At 37.2% G+C, this 22,500-nt stretch overlaps 1 protein-coding gene and 1 non-coding gene across 2 annotated transcripts in view; both read right to left on the bottom strand.

Annotated features, from left to right (window-relative positions):
• LOC118768107 (adhesion G-protein coupled receptor G6-like) overlaps positions 1-22,500 on the bottom strand; it is a 386,634-nt gene that overhangs the window by 4,019 nt on the left and 360,115 nt on the right. The window contains exon 11 of the mRNA XM_036513939.1: positions 1-105. This exon is cut by the window's left edge and continues 280 nt beyond it. Within this exon, the coding sequence (XP_036369832.1) occupies positions 1-105 (105 nt within the window). The remainder of the gene's footprint in view (positions 106-22,500) is intronic.
• Positions 18,260-18,378, bottom strand: LOC115225513. Its single transcript, XR_003882942.1, has one exon. It is a non-coding gene; the product is annotated as a 5S ribosomal RNA (ribosomal RNA).

Below are 22,500 nucleotides of genomic sequence, written 5' to 3'. Positions count from 1 at the left end.
TTGAGATGCCACATAACGACAAAAAACATAGTGATGTTGAAGAGGAGAATTATGGCCACGGGAGCCAGGAAAGCAGCGTAGAAAGCTGTCTTGTCTAGCCAACAGCTACAAAGAAATAGAAAATTAATGATAAATCTTTGTGTTAAGTAGAATCATGTGCTGGAAATTTTCGATTACACACTCCATCCATGTTCGCGTCTTCCCTTACTAAGATTGCTATTGTACAGCTTACAAAACTGGGAATGCTTCCGTTCTGATGTCAGTTGGAGTAGACAACCGCGACGACATCGGCGAACATGCCTGACATATCTACACAAAACTCGTTGTGTAGATCAGCCCCAAAAGGCGATTTACACCCCGTACAGTCGCTCAAGGGTTTCTGTATCTCAACTGTTGTTATTGAATTTTGCTGCACCCAGCATCATCCGCCGAGGGCCGCGGTAGGCCATCAAGTTAGGAAATAGAGTTTACTCCCGCCTCCGAATCTACGAGTGCACCAAACAGTGGATGGAAGTGCCGCTAAAAGTTGTACACATCACACTGTATGGTGTGTATTTGGTGTCACATTGCATCTCTGCCATTCGTACCTATCGAATGACTTTCATTGCTTCACACATTTACACACGGGCCTTATCTCTGAGAAGGAAAATTTTCTGTTTCAAAATGAAGAAATGCTCTAGTACCATTTCGATCACATAGGTCGAAATACCACATCTAATTGCTTCATATAATTTAGCGACTGATGTCCCAGCCTCTTTTTTTTTTTACTCTTTTTACTTGTTTCAGTCATTTGACTGTGGCCATGCTGGAGCATCGCCTTTTAAGTCGAGCAAATCGACCCCAGGACTTTTCTGTTTTCAAATTGGAGGAAGCCATTTCACTCACCGGCTTAGACAAACATTAGGCTATCTCCTATTCAAATACTACTGCTTCAGTCTTGGCTTTGACACCATACTTGAATACTGAAAGCTTATAAGCTTAGCATTGACACGTGTTTTCAAAACATGACTCATCATATCATTCCTTGCCATAAACACACACACGCATATCATTAATGATATATCACTGCACTTTTGCGTCTCAAACGGACGGTTTTTCATCAGATACACAAGGTAGCTTCCGAGGCGAGGATTATTCCCCTTGAACTCAATTCATTTCATCATGAACTTTATTGTATATTCTCATTGAGCAGTCGAGTTACATGAGCTTGGATGATTACGGGATCGTACACCGTAACCCTTATATGAACACGACTGAATTTTGTTCTCTTCGAGTATGAAATTTTTGAGTATTTATTCAATAATATTTCTCTCATTGATTCGATCGTATTTTTGCTCATCCTATCGAAAACTACTATTACACCAAACACCGACACGGACACAGACACACACACACACACACACATACACACAAACACATACATTCACAAACACACGTATAAAAACAAATATATACATGCATACAAAGTAGATATAGTGATTCAAAGACTTAGAACTGTCAGCCTCATTGATACCTGCGATGTTAAAAGAAAAGGCACCCGATTGCTTTGAGTAATTTCAGTCACAGCTGTTTGTAGTAATATCTCCAGCGTTTTGGTATTTTTCAAGAATTTCTAATATTAGCATGGGAAGAAAAACTTAATTTGTTATTAACACAATATGTTCTATATTATATAATAATTAAATTGAAATAAATACTATCTTTGTGGAGGCGTAATGCCCCAGTGGTTAGGGCAGCGGACTCGTGGTCGTAGTATCACGGTTTCGATTCCCAGACCGGGCATTGTGAGTATGTATTGAGCAAAAACACCTAAAGTTCCACGAGGCTCCGGCAGGGGGAAGTGAGGGTGAACCCTGCTGTTCTCTTTCACCACAACTTTCTCTCGCTCTTTCCTCCTGTTTCTGTTGTATCTGTATTTCAAAGGAGCCAGCCTTGTCACACTCTGTGTCACGCTGAATCTCCCTGAGAACTACGTTAAGGGTACACGTATCTGTGGAGTGCTCAGCCACTTGCACGTTAATATATGAGCTGCGACGTCGCTGGTGCCAAGCTGTATGACCTTTGCCTTTCCCTTGGATAACATCGGTGGCGTGGAGAGGAGAGGCTGGTATTATGGGCGACTGCTGGTCCTCCATAAACAACTTTGCCCAGACTTGTGCCTCGGAGGGTAACTCTCTAGGTGCAATCCCATGGTCATTCATGACCGAAGGGGGTCACCATATACTATCTTTAGTTTTATTTTTGTATGTTATTTAACCCCCATATTTTTTTTAAGTTATGCGTCAGTAAGACTGACTACATATACAGTCTTAGTGATCTGAAAGGTGGGATACACGGAAAGAAAATAAACATTATCAGTGTATAGCTACCAAGAATCAATGCCGTAGCTTTATCTCGATGGCAGCTTACTCACCCCTGCCGGAGCGTCGTGGAGCTTTAGGTGCTTTTGCTCAATAAATACTCACAATGCCCGGTCTGGGAATCGAAACCGCGATACTACGACCACGAGTCCGCTGCCCTAAGCATTGGGGCATTACGCTTCCACAAAGATAGTATTTATTTCAATTTAATTATTATATAATATAGAACATATTGTATTAATAACAAATTAAGTTTTTCTTCCCATGCTAATATTAGAAATTATTCTATAATATTGAACGCATAAATATTAGCTGTGAAGACCAGAGAAAATTAGGCCAGTAAATATATAAATACTTACCCTTGTTCAATTTTGATGTAATTTTTTGTGTTCCTAATAGCCAGAGTAATCACGACAATGACTGCTGGAAGACCTGACAACGATAGTTACAGAAAGGAATAAACATATGTAGATGTTAATGAAAATTTATAATTATAAATATATGAGGCGCAGGAGTGGCTGTGTGGTGAAGTAGCTTGCTTACCAACCACATGGTTCCGGGTTCAGTCCCACTGCATGGCACCTTGGGCAAGTGTCTTCTACTATAGCCCCGGACCGACCAAAGCCTTGTGAGTGGATTTGGTAGATGGAAACTGAAAGAAGCCTGTCGTATATATGTATATATATATATATGTATGTGAGTGTATATGTTTATGTGTGTGTGTTTGTCCCCCTAGCATTGCTTGACAACCGATGCTGGTGTGTTTATGTCCCCGTTACTGAGCGGTTCGGCAAAAGACACCGATAGAATAAGTACCGGGCTTACAAAAGAATAAGTCCCGGAGTCGAGTTCATCGATTAAAGGCGGTGCTCCAGCATGGCCGCAGTCAAATGACTGAAACAAGTAAAAGAGTAAAGAGTAAAAAGAGATATGAAATTTGAATCAATGTAGTTTATTGTGTTTTGTCCAGAAGAAATCAATATTTTATTTCGTATCACTCCTTGGCATTTACTCCTGTGGTTTTTAGGAATACTTATGACTAACATAAAATTTCGATTCTATCAACTGTTTCAGGTGGAAAAAAAGAGTAAAAATTACTGGATGCTCTGGACGATGGTGAAAAGACTAAACTAAAAGGAAGACAACAAAAATTCTGTCTCACTAACTTATTTTCACTGACTTCACTCACTGAATGCACCAACTAATAAATTACTTGCAGCAGTTCACTTACTCTTTACTCTTTACTCTTTTACTTGTTTCAGTCATTACAGACATACAGACATACAAATATATACTCTTTTACTTGTTTCAGTCATTTGACTGCGGCCATGCTGGAGCACCGCCTTTAGTCGAGCAAATCGACCCCAGGACTTATTCTTTTTAAGCCCAGTACTTATTTTATCGGTCTCTTTTGCCGAACCGCTATGTAACGGGGACATAAACACACCAGCATCGGTTGTCAAGCAATGCTAGGGGGACAAGCACAGACACACAATCACATACACAGACATACATATATATACTCTTTTACTCTTTTACTTGTTTCAGTCATTTGACAGCGGGCATGCTGGAGCACCGCCTTTAATCTAGGAACTCGACCCCGCGACTTATTCTTTGTAAGCCTAGTACTTATTTTATCGGTCTCTTTTGCCGAACCGCTAAGTAACGGGGACATAAACACACCAGCATCGGTTGTCAAGCAATGCTAGGGGGACAAACACAGACACACAAACATACACGCACACATACACATATACACATATATATACATATATACGACAGGCTTCTTTCAGTTTCCATCTACCAAATCCACTCACAAGGCTTTGGTCGGCCCGGGGCTATAGCAGAAGACACTTTCCCAAGATGCCACGCAGTGGGACTGAACCCGGAACCATGTGGTTGGTTAGCAAGCTACTTTATTTCAAAACATTTGCCATAAAGGCAGTACACAGATTAAGTTAGCTTTGCGGGCTGGACGAGGACATTAATGAGGTGAATGATAATGAAAGAAAGATGATAAGGATGGGAGAAGACAGAAAGCGCCCGCCGACTTTTGCTTCTCGGTTAGCAAGCTACTTACCACACAGCCACTCCTGCGCCACTCCTGCACTTGAGAGTGCAGTTGAAAATGCAAAATGAGTAAATCTCAGAGATGAGATCGGAGTGAAACTATTTCAATGAAAATGTAATTTCAGGTTGCTCTAATGACTTAACCTGGAAATTTCTTTCTTTGTAATTTTCGTTTCTTACGAATGTGTAAATATTTTATTTCATGCACTTTTGTATCCCCATATTTACATCTCACTTCAATTACTTTCACATCTCTCCAAATTACCAGTTTATTCAAGCTGAGATCATGATTGTTTAGCATACTACATTTCTAATAAGGATCTAATTGGTCATCTGCATTTATTGTTGGCTGAGTCTGCTGTTTCTCGAGTCAAAAATAATACCCAATTTCTGCCCTTATCAATATTTCCTCTTCCACGTTGATTTCGTTGGGACACTCTCCAAGATCTGGTATAAATTGAATTTTGCTCCAGTCACGAAAGAAGCACAAATATTATCATGACGGAGGAGCTCCTATATTGTCATTGGTTCTGCTGCTATATATCCCTGGAATAATACTGTATTCTCTTTAAAAAGGACAGATTGGATAATACAAACTACGACAAATCATGTCTGAAAAAGGCAGATTGTTATGTGAAGAATGTTTCTGTTTATAAATTCGTAGGGCTGATCTAAAGTCAAAATTATTGAAATGAGAAGGCCGAGTGAATGAGAAATAAGATTATTTCTTAATGACTTTAAGTCTATGTGTTCTCCTTTCATTTCATCTAACTTTTATAAATAGGGAACGTTACGTAAGAATACTTCAGATCTGAGTTCACCGAACAAAAACAATCCGTGTTACCATTGCTCTGCATCATCGTTTAATATCTTATTCCACTTTCAGCCAATTAGATAAACTCAGCCAACATCACATAGGCATTTACGTACATTACACTCTTTTTTTACTCTTTTACTTGTTTCAGTCATTTGACTGCGGCCATGCTGGAGCACCGCCTTTAGTCAAGCAAATCGACTCCAGGACTTATTCTTTCTAAGCCCAGTACTTATTCTATCGGTCTCTTTTGCCGAACCGCTAAGTAACGGGGACATAAACACACCAGCATTGGTTGTCAAGCAATGCTAGGGGGACAAACACAGACACACAAACACACACATGCATATATATATATATATATATACATATATACGACGGGCTTCTTTCAGTTTCCGTCTACCAAATCCACTCACAAGGCTTTGGTCGGCCCGAGGCTATAGTAGAAGCCACTTGCCCAAGGTGCCACGCAGTGGGATTGAACCCGGAACCATGTGGTTGGTAAACAAGCTACTTACCACACAGCCACTCCTGCTCCTATACTACTGTAATACTACAATATCTAAGCTGTCGGGTATTTAATCCCTCCTAACAGAAATCTAAACCTGTCTACTGTCTTCAGTGTGCTGGAAATAGCAGCTAAATTTCTTTAAAACCCGTCCTAAAATCTTAAAAGATGAAACATAGACTGGACACTGCAGTGTTTGATATACTGATTGAATGTCCTCAATTATAGGTCTGGCTGATCAGGGCCGAATAAGTGGTAAACAACAACAACAATCCGGGACATAATGCTCTTGGGTTTATAAGCCTTGATTTTATTGAGAGACATCGGCAATCTAGACTGTGGTTGTTTTTAAGCAGCAGGAATTTAATCCGAAGCCTGAAAATTGTTTTTAAATATTATAAGATTGATAATAATACAGAGAATTAAGGACATAAAGCACTGCCCTAGATGCTTTTCAATAATGATTCTTGAACGGAGAAAAGTAAACTGAACACCTACTGGGTATCGGGCTCCTTTACGAAGGACTTGTTTAGAGTCGAGTTTTGGGACCCCGACCGGGGTCCGGAGCAGTACCTATGGGCAGTTTACAGCCTGGTCGGGGGCGAAGAAGAATAGGCTTAGCGCCGAAATATGTATATATATTTATAATGATTACTATTGTTGTCATTTTAGACGAATTGTAAGAGGTTCATTGCCTCATGTAATGTATTGTTAAAGATCAATGTTATAGAGAAGCAGAGGGTCGGCAGGCGATTTCTGTCTTCTCTCATCCTTATCATCTTTGTATCATTATCATTCATCTCGTCAATGTCTTGTCCAGCCCGCAAAGCTACCCAATCTATGTACTGTCTTCATAACAAATTTAATGAAATAATGTAGGGTTCAAATCTCATGGAAGTTCATTCTTTCTTTCACCACTTTTGGTTCAATGAAACCAATAAGTAAACATTTTCCAATGAACAAATTCTCAAATATAACACTTCAACTCAGACAATATATGTGTAAAATTAATATGATATAGTTTTCGCCGGTTTTACAATCATCTGAAATGGACCAGTCCAAGACCGATATTCGAGCAATTTTGCTATTAAACTTCAAAAAAAGGACGTAAAGCGGCCGAAAATGCTCGCGATATCAATGAAAAGTTTGGTGAGGAAATGACCAGTGAGTGATCAACTCGAAAATTATTTAAACGATTTGGTAGTGGAGAGCTGAATCTTGAGGATCGCAAGCGTAGTGGACACCCATCTCTTATTGATGATGGTCAATTAAAGACCGTCATTGAAAAAGATCCACGTAAAACCACTCGAGAAGTTTCAAAGGAATCTAGCTAGAAAACTGCCAGCAACCATTTGCATGTGCTGACGGAGAGAAGTAACACAGAAACCGCGATACACAGATAATATTTTGTGCTGAGTGGGAACGCTAAACCCTCTTGTTCGAAAATATAAGTACTGAGGTAGATAGATAGATAGATAGATAGATTGAAGATGGCAAAGAGGTGATGAAACACCTCTGCAGCTTCATCAAAAGCGCAAAATGCTAAGACCCAGGGCAATCCAAGTAGGAAACATAAACCTACGATGCCAAAAACACGTTTTTTTTTGTGTTGTGTACAGATTTCTTGTCATTTTGCATTGAGTTAAGATGCCACATAACGACAAAAAACATAGTGATGTTGAAGAGGAGAATTATGGCCACGGGAGCCAGGAAAGCAGAATAGAAAGCTGTCTTGTCTAGCCAACAGCTACAAAGAAATAGGAAATTAATGATAGGGAGAGAGAGAGAGAATGTGTGTGTGCCTGTGGAAGTGAGACGAAATTTGGTACGTAATGAGAAAAAAGACATTATACATACTCCAGACCAAAATTGAACTCTTCTTGATAAATGATGACCGAATGGTTTTGAATACAAACAGGCCTCGATAAATATGAATTGCTTCTACAATCATCCACAGGAACGATGTCAGGAGGAAGTAGTGTAAGAGAGCTGCCACTACCTACAACAAAAATAAAATAATATCTCACACTGATGTATGGCCTTGAATATATATTATTTTACCTGGGTCAGGTATAGATGTCAGTCCTCGATTACTGCTTTGCATTATAGATCACAGACGGATAAACATTAGAATAAACCCCACTGAAATTTCAACGGAAATCTCAAAAACACGTCTTTTAATATAGAAAAGGAATTTCCTTCGAGGTTTTAGCCAATTCATCACATTATCATTACGTCATATTAATGGTTTCAAATGTTTGCATGAGGCCAACAATTTCGGGGAGGTGGGTAAGTCGATTACATCGACCCCAGTACTCAACTGGTATTTATTTAATCGATCCAGAAAGGATAAAAGGAAAGTTCGCCCTCCGCGGAATTTGAACTCAATTTGACGGAATGCTGCAAAGAATTTTACCTGTTTTGCTAACGATTCTGCCAGCTTGCTGCCTTCATGATTAACTCATAATAATATTAATAATAATAGAGCTTTCCTCTATTGGCACAAGGCATGAAATTTTGAGGGAATTGATTAGTCGAATGCATTGTAACTTATTTTATCGATCTCGAAATGTGAAAGGTGAAATTTGAGCTCAGAATCTAAAAACGGATGAAATGCTGCTAAGAATTTTGTCCGGCATGCTAACAATTTTATGACAGTTGAGCAAGTTTGAGAAACAGCGAGGTTAGTTGATACTATCGATCTCAATACTCGCTTATTATTTTAATCTATCTACTGTTTAGGGATGACAGGATTCAACCTTGTCTCTCATCCCCGCTGGGAATCGATACATGAAATGACTAATCAGGTATAAGGATCGACGCACTCACCTTTTCCTTAAAATTGCTTGATTAAATAGAAAGTTTCAAAAGGAGAGAATAAAACCCTAACAGCAAGCTAGCATAATCATGTGAGGTGAGCTAGACATCTTTATATATAAAAGTGAAGTTGTGTGAGTGTCTGTCTACTCCGATTTTGATTCCTAACTACTCCCACATTTTGCGATGCAGTTTAACCAAAACCGGGTATCTTATGGTCGTTATTCATATCGAGCCCTTCTGTGTATTAGCGCGCGTTACGATGAGTCTACGATTTTAAAAATAATTTACCATCATTTTTTTCCATTTTAATGCATATTTTTTTAATAAAGGGAAGTAACTCTCTAAAAATGTCTACGATGAGTCAACGATTTAAAAAAAATTTACCATAATTTTTTTCCATTTTTAATGCATTTCTTGCTATTTTTTGGCTATAACTCTCTAAAAATGCTGTATAGTTATTTCCCTTACAAACCCGAGCAACGCCGGGCGATACTGCTAGTTTTATATATAGGCGAGGGGAAGCGCGAAAATGTCGACAAAATTACAATTAGACGAAGTAAAAATTGATGACTCATTACTTGGTATTTCTTATCATAAATATTGATGTTATCATCTGACAGTTAATCATTGTCAAATGAAAACTGGTACTGCATCGGTTTCGACGATGAGAGTTCTAGTCGAATCGATTGACGAAACAGCCTGATTGTGAAATTAACGTGCAAGTGGCTGAGCAATCCACAGAGACGTGCACCGTTAATGTATATCACAGGGAGATTCAGTGTGACAGAAAATGTGGCAACGATGGTCCTTTTGAAGTACAGGGAGCAGGCATTTTTGCCAGCAGAGTGTAATGGGGCAACCTGAAATAAGGAGTCTTGATCAAGGAGTTGAACATACGAATTTAGAATCTTAAGCCAGTTACTCTAACTACTTATCATTGGTCAAATTAAAGAATGCAAGAACGAACAGCGCAAACATAAAAATGCAATATTTAGTGCTATAGCCTGGGCTTTTACAAGACGTAATATTTACTGTTTTAAATGTGCTTCCACTTACCTTACAAACAGCTGTTCTTTCTGTAATATATGCTTGGAACCCAACAAGAAAGGTAAGATAAGTGGCAGCTAAAGAACCGCACAAGTTGACTAAAATTTTTGAGGCTATTAACTTCCATAGATTTCTGGAATAATGACAAAAAGAAAGAAAAGAAATAATAATACTGTTTTTATTAACATAAATCAATAAAGAAATTGCTCAAAGCACAAAAAATTATATATATATATATATTATATATTATATTATATATATATATATATATACATATGTATATATATATATTTATTCCCTAATATTTATTATTATGTATATATATATATATATATATATATATATATATATATCCTTTTTTTTCAGTAACACAATTAAGATTCAAGTGAGTTCCAATGAATTCACATGAATGCGGTACTTAACTTAGATGCAGCAGAAATCTTTATGGTATTAACCATAAAATAATGTGGGGTGATTATAAACAAGAAAAAAGCAAAATTCTTGTTGCTTTTTTCTTGTGTATATATATATATATATATATATATATATATATATATATATATATATATATATATATATATATATATATATATATATATATATATATATATATATATATATATATATATGTATGTATACACATATATATATATCAGGCTGAATAAAAAGTAACCAACGTATTGCACGATGAAGAATTTATTCTGGATTTTTGCAGTTTTGAATTTCTTTAAACATTCTTTTGCAATTGCCTGATAATACAGACATCAATAAATTAGCATTAATATTGTTTTCACCCTTCTGAAATGGAACAGTGCAAGACCGATATTCGAGCAATTTTGCTATTAAACTTCAAAAAAAGGACGTAAAGCGGCCGAAAATGCTCGCGATATCAATGAAAGTTTGGTGAGGAAATGACCAGTGAGTGATCAACTCGAAAATTGCTTAAACGATTTGGTAGTGGAGACCTGAATCTTGAGGATCGTGAGCGTAGTGGTCACCCATCTGTTATCGATGATGGTCAATTGAAGACCGTCATTGAAAAAGATCCACGTAAAACCACTCGAGAAGTTTCAAAGGAATCTAGCTAGAAAACTGCCTGCAACCATTTGCATGTGCTGACGGAGAGAAGTGACACAGAAACCGCTCACTCCCTTTTTCTCATATCCTTACTGTGACTTGCTTACAAAAACTTGCACTAAACTAACTGTCCAGTCAATAATCCTTCACCCAAGTGACAACATTCTGGATTTCTCTTCACATCCATGATTTTCCTGCAGACTTCAACCACGTCATGCTTACCAGTGTACGATGGACACAGTCTCAGTGCATTTGAATCGTTTATAAAAGAAAATAGAAATTGAAATGCTTACTTGAAATAAGCATGAATTATTAATGTCAGAATGAGACAGACAAATGATATTATGCAGCCAATGTTAGAAATGATAGAGAGGTATTGACTATTCTTTGCATTTCCTTCAATTCTTTCACTCCGTTGGTCGACGTTCTGCAACAGAAAACAGACAACAGCGTATTAGCTACTCCCCTTCTTTTCTTCTTCGTTTCAAAAATATTGATTAATATTTATATAAATTATGAGTGTTCATTTACGTGGGGGGGGCATCTTCTATTACATGTTACATGATACTTAATTACAATATGGAGCACCACTATCTTTATAATGTATGTAAGCAACGTCTTTACTCTTTTACTTGTTTCAGTCAGTTGACTGCGGTCATGCTGGAGCACCGCCTTTAGTCGAGCAACTCGACCCCGGGACTTATTCTTTGTAAGCCCAGTACTTATTCTATCGGTCTCTTTTGCCGAACCGCTAAGTGACGGGGACATAAACACACCAGCATCGGTTGTCAAGCAATGCTAGGGGGACAAACACAGACACACAAACATACATGCACACACACATATATATATGTATATATACATATATACGACAGGCTTCTTTCAGTTTTCGTCTACCAAATCCACTCGGAAGGCATTGGTCGGCCCGAGGCTATAGTAGAAGACACTTGCCCAAGGTGCCACGCAGTGGGACTGAACCCGGAACCATGTGGTTGGTAAGCAGGCTACTTACCACACAGCCACTGTGTCCAAGTAGAATATAACACCGGTGTTTAAATCTTGAGTTCAAATTCACTGAAGGTATATCTTAGTATATGTTACAGTACAACTAATTCAAGCTACTTCACTTAAACTATCTGTTAACTGAGGACAGACGTTTGACGTGAAATATACGATAAATGATTAACTAGAGATACCAAAAATGTGAAATTGGAATTATTTTGGTAATACAAGAATAGGGACGTAAATAGTTATAAAGACAATTGATTTGATTCAGTAATGATAATTTTAGAAACAACATCCATGACTTGACTATTTAATCTCTGTCATTGTGATGTCAGATGATAGTAGAACCAGTATGGAGTGAACTAGCGCACTGGGTGAGTTCAACTCTTTGTTTAGGCTAAAATACGTATAATAAAAAGGGGTACGTTTTATCTCCACGGGTAATGGAAGTGTCGTAACAGCTGATAAATATTGGATACATGTGGATTATTGACACAAATTGTCAGTTAAATAAGAGGAGTAGTATTGTAAGAGAAACATGAAGCGACCATTGTTTTAACACCTAACATGTTTATTGTGCTATGGATATCTATTGTATATTAACTAAGTATGTATCGATAAAAATACCATTCAGATAGTTTCAACACAATAGATTTAAATACAAGGAAGATGACTGTTCCTTTCTGCCCCATTGTTGGAGGAATTCTGATGCTTTTAATTGAGGCCCTTAGCTGAGGACATCTAGTAGACAACATCCTGAGTTTAGACTAATAGACAATAACAATATATTTCTTTACTACCCATAAGGGGTTAAACACAAAGGGGACAAACAATGACAGACAAACGGATTAAGTCGATTTCATCGACCCCAGTGCGTAACTGCTACTTAATTTATCGACCCCGAAAGGATGAAAGGCAATGTCGACCTCGGCGGAATTTGAACTCAAAACGTAACGCAGGCAAAATACCTATTTCTTTATTACCCACAAGGGGCTAAACACAAATGGGACAAACAAGGACAGACAAACGGATTAAGTCGATTTCATCGACCCCAGTGCGTAACTGGTACTTAATTTACCGACCCCGAAAGGAGGAAAGGCAAAGTCGACCTCGGCGGAATTTGAACTCAAAACGTAACGGCAGACGAAATACCACTAAGCATTTCGCCCGGCGTGCTAACGTTTCTGCCAGCTCGCCGCAATAGCAGTAATAACAACAGTGACTTATTGCAAAATATCAATCTCACATATTTACTGAAATATCCACCAACATGAAGTTTAAAAGCTATTGAACTTATTTATGTATAGACACAATTGCCAATTTATAAGCAATTAACAACATGTCATAATGTTACCAACCATTAGTACAGCAAAACTTGTAAGATGGTTACAGGAACAAACTACTTTCTTCCCAGGCTCATCGTGGGACGTATTTATTCATCCCAATAAACACATTGTGGGTTGGTGACTTCCTGGAAAAATTAAATTCTGTTTATTTAATCAAATTACTTAGCAATTAAAACACATGTAATTAATCTTGGCTAAACTGACAAATAAAATGTCTGGAAGCACTCCGTCAGTTACGACGACGAGGGTTCCGGTTGATCCGAATCAACGGAACAGCCTGCTCGTGAAATTAACGTGTAAGTGGCTGAGCACTCCACAGACACGTGTACCCTTAACGTAGTTCTCGGGGATATTCAGCGTGACACGGAGAGTGACAAGGCCGGCCCTTTGAAATACAGGTACAACAGAAACAGGAAGTATGAATGAGAGAAAGTTGTGGTGAAAGAGTACAGCAGGGATCACCACCATCCCCTGCCGGAGCCTCGTTGAGCTTTAGGTGTTTTCGCTCAATAAACACTCACAACGCCCGGTCTGGAAATCGAAACCGCGATCCTATGACCGCGAGTCCGCTGCCCTAACCACTGGGCCATTGTTCGTAGCATTAAGTCGAATTCTCTATAGTTGAGTAAGACATACACTTAATGGTGCGAGACGTTGACAACCAATGATCCGTTATACACCAGCCTTCATAAACCACAGTTAATCTGAACGAAGTTATTCTTTCAATGACAAGGTGAACCACGATACAAAACGGTTCGCATGTCTAATGCTTGATATTGATTAGTTATCCTCAAGGCCTATATGAAAACTAGCAGTATCGCCCGGCGTTGCTCGGTTTGTAAGGGAAATAACTATAAAGCATTTTTAGAGAGTTATAGCCAAAAAATAGCAAAAAAATGCATTAAAAATGGGAAAAATATGATGGTAAATTTTTTTTAAATCGTTGATTCATCGTAGACATTTTTAGAGAGTTACTTCCCTTATATAATAGCGAAAAAATGCATTAAAATGGAAAGAAATGATGGTAAATTATTTTTAAAATCGTAGACTCATCGTAGACATTTTTAGAGAGTTACTTCCCTTATATAATAGCGAAAAAATGCATTAAAATGGAAAGAAATGATGGTAAATTATTTTTAAAATCGTAGACTCATCGTAGACGCGTGCTAATACCCAGAAGGGCTCGATATGAATCACGACTATAAGATACCCGGTTTTGGTTAAACTGCACCACAAAATGTGGGAGTAGTTAGGAATCTAAATCGGAGTAGACAGACACACAACTTCACTTTTATATATAAAGATTTGAAGTCACCAAAGCACTGAAGGTTTATGAAAATCTCTTTTTAATTTTATAGTGTTACAACGACAGATGAATGTGATAAATTGTTCTATGGTAAACAGCTATTGTGAATTGCACCATTGAACATTTAAATATTTTACAACCATCTAAATAACGTGGAGGCGCGATGGCCCAGTGGTTAGGGCAGCGGACTCGCGATCCAAAGACCGCGTTCGATTCCCATCTGTGTTTACTTGTCCTGTATTCCATTGCTTCTCGTTGTTTACGTATTTTATGTAGTTTGAACCGTTGGTGACATCCTGTACCCATATATGCATGTGTATATATTATATATCATTTACTATTTATATATATATATATATGTATGTGTGTTTGTACCCCCGCCATACCTTTGCAACTAATAATGCTGTGTTTACGTCTCCGTAACTTAGCCCTTTGGTGAAACAAACTGATAAGATAAGTAATAGGCATACACAGAATAAATCCTGCAGTAAAATAACAATGCTATGTCATTTTAATACCAAGCAACGCCGGGTATCTCTGCTACTATACACACACACATATAACATACGCTATGATGGCAAGACCGAGAAGGTGTGTCTATTTGTGAGTACAATTAGTGAAATCATGGTACAAACTACCTGGCCATACTGACGGCTGCGGATATATATCAACAGAAAAGGAGAAAGTAACATTTTAGTTTACCTCTACTCCTGGACAGCTTGTCATTTCACAATCCTTGCACCTCCTCCCTGAAAATCCTTCACACTGCAAGTTCTTTTGAAATAACGTGTAATCTACAGAAAAGAAAATGATATCCGTATTTCGGAACCAAATAGTGTAATGTACAGCACAAACAGGAAACATTTACTTAGTGACTCATACATATTAATGTTGGAACCAACATTTATTACACACATGTGAGTGAGAACAACTTTCAGATATTTTTGGTATCTAACATATGTCAGATACTGCGAGCGCTGCTTCTGATTGGTCAATCCATGGTGAAGACCCGAGGTCACGGTGACAGCGCTGCTTCTGATTGGTCAATCCAAGGTGATGACCCGAGGTCACGGTGACGGCACTACTTTTGTCATTCATAAGTTACAACTAAACGTGAAGAATTTAGTTATTGGGTTAATAAAATATGGTCGTTTATTCGTGTGTAATAAATAAAATACCAAACTCATTCCCTATGGATACCGTATTTATTACAACTCGTGGCTTGTAAATGTATCTAACTCGCTTTCGCTCGTTAGATACGTTTACAAGCCACTCGTTGTAATAAATACGGTATCCATAGGGGACTCGTTTGGTATTCTCTTTATACTAAATATATAAAAGAAATTATCAATTAAAACTATAAACATGTTTTTGTTTTCATTTGGAAACGCTTCAGTTTTGTTACAAATTCAACAAAACAAAGCGTAAAAGTTACTTGTTCGAATGCTGGGGACTTACTGCATCTCAGAAATGTCATTATGTCAATAATAAACATACGCACTGATTTTAATTTGCCTCTTTATTATTCGTCAGTTGGTTTGTTATTTAATTAATTAACAAATCAATTGCATGATTGAACATTCGATTAATCTCTCAATCAGACTCCTGGTCAGTTTCAGATCTGTCTATTTGCTTGCTAGATTTTTGCTTATATATATATGTAGTTGTATGGATGGCAATGGATTTGTACAAGAGAGAGAAAAATAGATAGATAGAAAGATAGATAGATAGATAGATAGATAGATAGATAGATAGATAGATAGATAGATAGATAGATAGATAGATAGATAGATAGATAGATAGATAGATATAGATAGATAGATATAGATAGATAGATATAGATAGATAGATATAGATAGATATAGATAGATAGATAGATAGATAGATAGATAGATAGATAGATAGATAGATAGATAGATAAATAAATAGATAGATAGATAGATAGATAGATAGATAGATAGATAGATAGATAGATAGATAGATAGATAGATAGATAGATAGAGGGATTGAAAAAGCAAGTGTATGAGTGTATATGTGTAAGTGTGTGTGCGCATGTTCATACATAGGTTCACTCTGGTGGGCATCTGCACGGATGTGTGTTTGTGTGGTATTGTTGATTCTGTGAATGCCTTACATAGAACATGTGAGTGTCTGCGTGGGTTTTTATGTGTGTGTGCGCGTGAGTGTGTGTATGCGCGCGAGTTCATGTGTATGTGCGTCGTGGGACTTGTGAAGGGTTTCGAAGGCAATGCGTTTAATTCTTTATGTATATACTTTTTATCTTATATTAAACTTTTTAATACTTTTTGATAGTTATATATATTTTAAAAAATAAATTAAAATAAAATAATAATAATAATATAAATAAAAATAATAAAATATATATATATATATATAAATTTATAAGTATAAATTAATAATTTAAAAAATTTTTAACTTTAACTTTAAATAATTTAAATTTTGAATTTTATATTTTATATATTTTGTATATTATATTAATTAATTTTATTTCTATGTTTTGGTTTATGTTTTTCACTGTTTGATTTGCCTAATAGTGGTTTTATCTCTAATTTAATATATATATATATATATTGTTGTATTTAGGAATGGTCATTTTGCCAGTTTAGCCAATAAAAACACACGCACTATATATTTGGTGTTACTTTGCTTCAGTGTTATTTATTTTTTACATTAATCTTAATCTTATTTTGGCCAGAGTTCTTTCGTCACACTCCTGTGACCGCATCAGTGGTCCTTTGTTGTCTTCTTACTTATTTGTGTCTCTCCTTACTAACACGGCTTCACATAAAAAATCTTGCACAACAAATATTTAAACGTATATATATATATATATATATATATATATGAACAAAAACTTATCACTATGGACTCCGTGTGGGCAGTCATCTGAAAGTGTTTGTTCATCATGATGCTGACGTAAGTTCCTTGTCTTTCCTGATGTGAAGGCGGCATAATGCACCCCTTATTCCTTCGAAATTAGGAATATGCAGTCTTCGAAACATATGTCGAGAATAAAGGAATTTTGTGAAATCGTCGTTCAACTCTATTCTTTCATTTATTTTGTATTAAAAAAAACACACACAATTTCCACACGAAAGCACGTGATCTCTGCCCTTAGCATGTAGCTTCAACCTGTGTTTACTGACGGAATTTGCTACCCGGGTATCGGTTTAACCGAATTATCCATACTAGGATAATTCATTCAACGACTTATATATATATATATATATTGATCTCTTTCATAAGAATTATAATTTGGGCAGCAGAGATGACCTGGGTTTCTATTTATTGGTAAACGTAAAGAACAATAAAAGCAAGGAAGATTTTACTATACTTATACATTGTGAATATTTCAGTATAGATGTTTCTTCGCCAGAATCTGTAAAACACTCGCCTTTGACATCCAAAAGTATTGTATGTATTTCTCGTTATAATTTACTACTGCTGGTAGGTGACACCACACATTATGTCGTTATTGCCACTGAGGTCTCTGTAATTATAAGGAGAACTTTAAAAGAACGCGCCTTCGATCAGAAGAGAGCGCCAGCCAAGTGGAGGCCAATAGCCGCATGGCCAGTGGTGGTAGGGCAGCGGATTCGCGGTCCAAGAAAACGCGGTTTCGATTCCCATACCGGGCATTTTATTTTTTTTTCAATTTATTTTATCTATCTTATCTATCTTCAGCTCATGAGCTGCCGCTTCAGTCAGCAGAGAAGCGCCAGCTGGAGGAGGCGCAATGGCCAGTGGTTAGGGCAGCGGATTCGCGGTCGCAAGAACGCGGTTTCGATTCCCATACCGGGCATTTTATTTTTTTTCAATTTATTTTATCTATCTTCAGCTCATGAGCTGTGGTCATGCTGGGGCACGGCCATTTAAAATGAGGAATGCTTACAGCACCTAGGTTTCCCAAGCGGTCACCCATCTAAGTACTAACTAGGCTCGATGTTGCTTAACTTCGGTGATCGGACGAGAACCGGTCCTTTCAATGTGATATGGCCGTAAGCCATATTGTGAGTGTTTATTCAGCAAAAACACCTAAAGCTCCACGAGGCTCCGGCGGAGGGGGTGAACCCCGCTGTACTGTTTCACAACAACTTTCTCTCACTCTTTCTTCCTACTTCTGCCACAAAGCAGAGGAACCATGGTGTAACCCATTATAGTGTGGTAAACGTTCAGACCCTAGTCTAGATTGAGAATCCTCTGTACCCCAGGATGGTTCAGTTCTCCACCCGTTAAAAGCCACCGTTTACGGAATGAGGATAACAACGTAGCTTTCGCGCCCGTGCAACCGCCAGTCTATCGCATGTGGTGGGTGGATCTTCAAGTTGCCACACGCATTCTTAGTAGCTTAGAGTAGACTCGAATTAGAGACTATTCTTTGTAGCTAATGGCGTGAGTCCTGATTGAAAGAAGAAGAAGAAGACGTCAGCTGGATTCCACATGAAACAAGGACTATGTAATTTAAGCAAGTGTATATAACTTACGACGTTCATGTTCTTTCTTTCCTAGGTGTTAATAACAAAAAGTGAAATGGTTACTTGTGGAAACTGTAAAGTTACTACATTGCTACACTCATAACTTATATCTTGAATAATAAAATCCTTTGAAGTAAGGAGAAATTTCATAGCCACTGGAAGTGACTTATTTATATCGCAGGTTAGGGATGTTTTGGTGTCGGAAATTTTATGGTCGTGATTTTGAACCACCGCCTATGAGAAACTCTCAGTCAGTTAGTGCTAAAGAAAGTTCTTTTATTCTACATAAGAATTGTTCTTAGAACTGTGCACGAACCACAGCAGAAAGTTTTTAAAATTATAGAGTTTTACTTCTTTTAGATTCTGCCGCAGAGCTGTATAGCAAATACCCACGAATAACAAGGTAGGAAATTAATACCATTATATTTTTTCGATGTCAATTTAAATAACATTTTCTTTCAGTAACAATAAATCTTTCTACTAAAGACACAAGACCTGAGATTTTTCGGGAGGAGACTGGTAGATTACATCTTCAACTGGTATTTATTTTATCGACCCCGACAGAATGCTTGGATATAATTATTTTCATATATTAAATTTTAAACCAACTCAACGTGGTTCATTGTCAACTGCATAAAATACTCTTTTACTCTTTTACTTGTTTCAGTCATTTGACTGCGGCCATGCTGGAGCACCACCTTTAGTCGAGCAAATCGACTTGTTCTTTGTAAGCCTAGTACTTATTCTATCGGTCTCTTCTGCCGAACCGCTAAGTTACGGGGACATAAACACACCAGCATCGGTTGTCAAGCGATGTTGGGAGGACAAACACAGACACACAAACACACATATATATACATATACACGACAGGCTTCTTTCAGTTTCCGTCTACCAAATCCACTCACTAGGCTTTGGTCAGCCTGAGGCTATAGTAGAAGACACTTGCCCAAAGTGCCACGCAGTGGGACTGAACCCGGAACCATGTGGTTGGTAAGCAAGCTACTTACCACACAGCCACTCCTGCGCCTATAGTTGTGAATAGTTGTGAATTTGATGATCTCCCTTTATAGTATTAGTGTTATATAACGTTCTACTTTCCAAAGAAATAAAAACAAAACTTGTACATACACACGACGTATGTTGGGCAGGAATAAGAATGCGCCATCCTCATATTTTTGTATTCGGTTGTGGCCCAAATTTCTGAAAGGAAGAAACAAAATTAATTCAAAACACATAAAGTTCACTAAATCTGTTTTCCCCTGTTAAATAATTTCTAAATTTCTCTTTAGTCAACTCTGACACTGTAAACGCATGTAATGGTGAATAAAATACAAGCCAAGTAATAACAAGAGCAATGATCACCAAGATGTGATAGACAAAACAAAGTGCTGAAGATGAACGTATACAATATATAGGCGTCAATCTTTATATATTTAATACATGGTTGGTATAACGAATAATAATAATTCTAATAGAAGCAGAAAACATAAAATTATCTGGGAGGGGATTAGTAAATCACTTCGCCCCCAGTGGTTCACTGGTGCTTAATTTATCGACCTTAAAAGGTGAAGGGCCACCTCGGCGGAATTTGAACTCGGAACATAGCGACGGCGAATTTCCGCTAAGCACTTCGCCTGCCTTCTAGCAGTTGTACCAGCGCGCCGCCTTAACCAAGAATAATAATAGCGATAATGATAATAATAATAATAGCGATAATGATAATAATATAATAATAATAATAATAATAATAATAATAATAATAATAATAATAATAATAATAATAATAATAGTAATAATATTAATAATAATAATAATAATAATAATAATAATAATAATAATAATAATAATAATAATAATAATAATAATATGACCAGTAACTACAAGTAACTGCAAAATATGTGGAGATGGACAAGAAACAATAAATCATATTATCTCTAGCTGCCCAGTCTTGGCTAAGAAGGAATATATTCACAGACATGACAAAGTTGGAACCTACATACACTGGAAGCTATGCCAACATTATGGAATAACAACAGAAAAAAGATGGTATAGGCACACACCAGAAAAGGTCACAGAAAACGAGAAAGCAACCATACTCTGGGATATGCCGATACACACAGATAGAGAAATTAAGGCCAACAACCAGATATAGTTGTCAGAGATCATGAAGAAAAAAAAATGCTTTCTAATTGATGTATCAATACCGGCAGATGACAACGTGTCTCTAAAAGATGGAGAAACTCTCAAAATACAAAGACCTGGAAATAGAGGTAACTAGAATGTGGAATCTGAAAACGGAAACAATTCCTATCATAGTAGGTGCATTAGGCATGATAAAAAATATTCAGACAAATACATAACAAAACACCAGGACTTACAAACACATATAACATACAGAAAATTGCACTACTAGGCACTGCACACATCCTACGCAGAACACTTTCCATACAATAACCATCAGAGCATCACAACAAATCACAGCACATACCCAAGGCACACAGAGCTGCGCTCGGTAGTGAAGTGAAAGCACGCTATAAAAATAAAACTACTGAATAATAATAATAATAATAATAATAATAATAATAATAATAATAATAATAATAATATAATAATAATAATAATAATAATGATTTAAAGCTTTTTGCAAAAAATGACCAGCAACTCAAGGGCTTACTAGCGATAGTCAAACAATTCAGTGACGACATCAGAATGCAATTCGGCCTCGATAAATGTGCAAAGGTTACCTTTATCAAAGGAAAAATGACAGAAACATCTAACGTTAACCTTGACCGGCAGAATGTCATAAAAGAACTAGACCCAGCGGAGAGCTACAAGTACCTAGGGGTAATTGAAGGGAACGGAATAAGGCATTCAGAGATGAAGGAAAGGATCAGGAGAGAATGCTATCGAAGAGTGAGAGCAATACTCAAGACAGAGCTGAATGCAAGAAACAGGATCGAAGCGATCAATGCATTAGCCATACCAGTCGTGACTTACAGTTTCAAATTGTTAACTGGTCAATTACTGAAATAAGTCAGCTCGACAGAAAAATAAGAAACTGTTGACAATGCATAGAATGCACCACCCTAAGGCAGATACAGAACGACTCTATCTGCCAAGAAACGAGGGAGGCCGTGGTCTTTTGCAACTGGCAATAACAATGAAGATTGCTACAATTGGCCTAGACACCTACCTGAAAATTCTGAGGACTGGATGTTAAAACTTGTAAAACATGAAAACATGAAAACAAATCATCATACTCAGTCACAAAACAGGCAAAGGAATATCTAAGTGAATTCCGAATACAACCAATTTCGGAATTAGAGATAGACATACAAGAAACAAACACAGAAAGCTAGGCGCATGAAAACCCTTGCCAAACTGCGGCCTAGATATTCTGAATAATAAATGGCAAGAAAAATTCTCTATGGAAAATACCCAAAGAGAGCGAATAATGCAGATATCGACAAAGCCCTGACCCATCAATGGCTAATGGCCTCTGGCTTAAAATCTGAACAGAGGGTTTATCATAGCAGCTCAAGATCAATGCCTACCCACAAGAAACTACCAGCCAACATATTAAAGAACGGCAGTAGCCCAACATGTCGTGTATGCCGACAACAAATGAAACCATTGACCATGTTGTCTCC

The sequence above is a fragment of the Octopus sinensis genome, linkage group LG27, assembly GCF_006345805.1.
Source record: "Octopus sinensis linkage group LG27, ASM634580v1, whole genome shotgun sequence".
Classification (NCBI taxonomy): Eukaryota; Metazoa; Mollusca; class Cephalopoda; order Octopoda; family Octopodidae; genus Octopus; species Octopus sinensis.
Note: the sequence above shows the minus strand (reverse complement) of the source record. Positions and strands in the feature narration are given on the sequence as shown.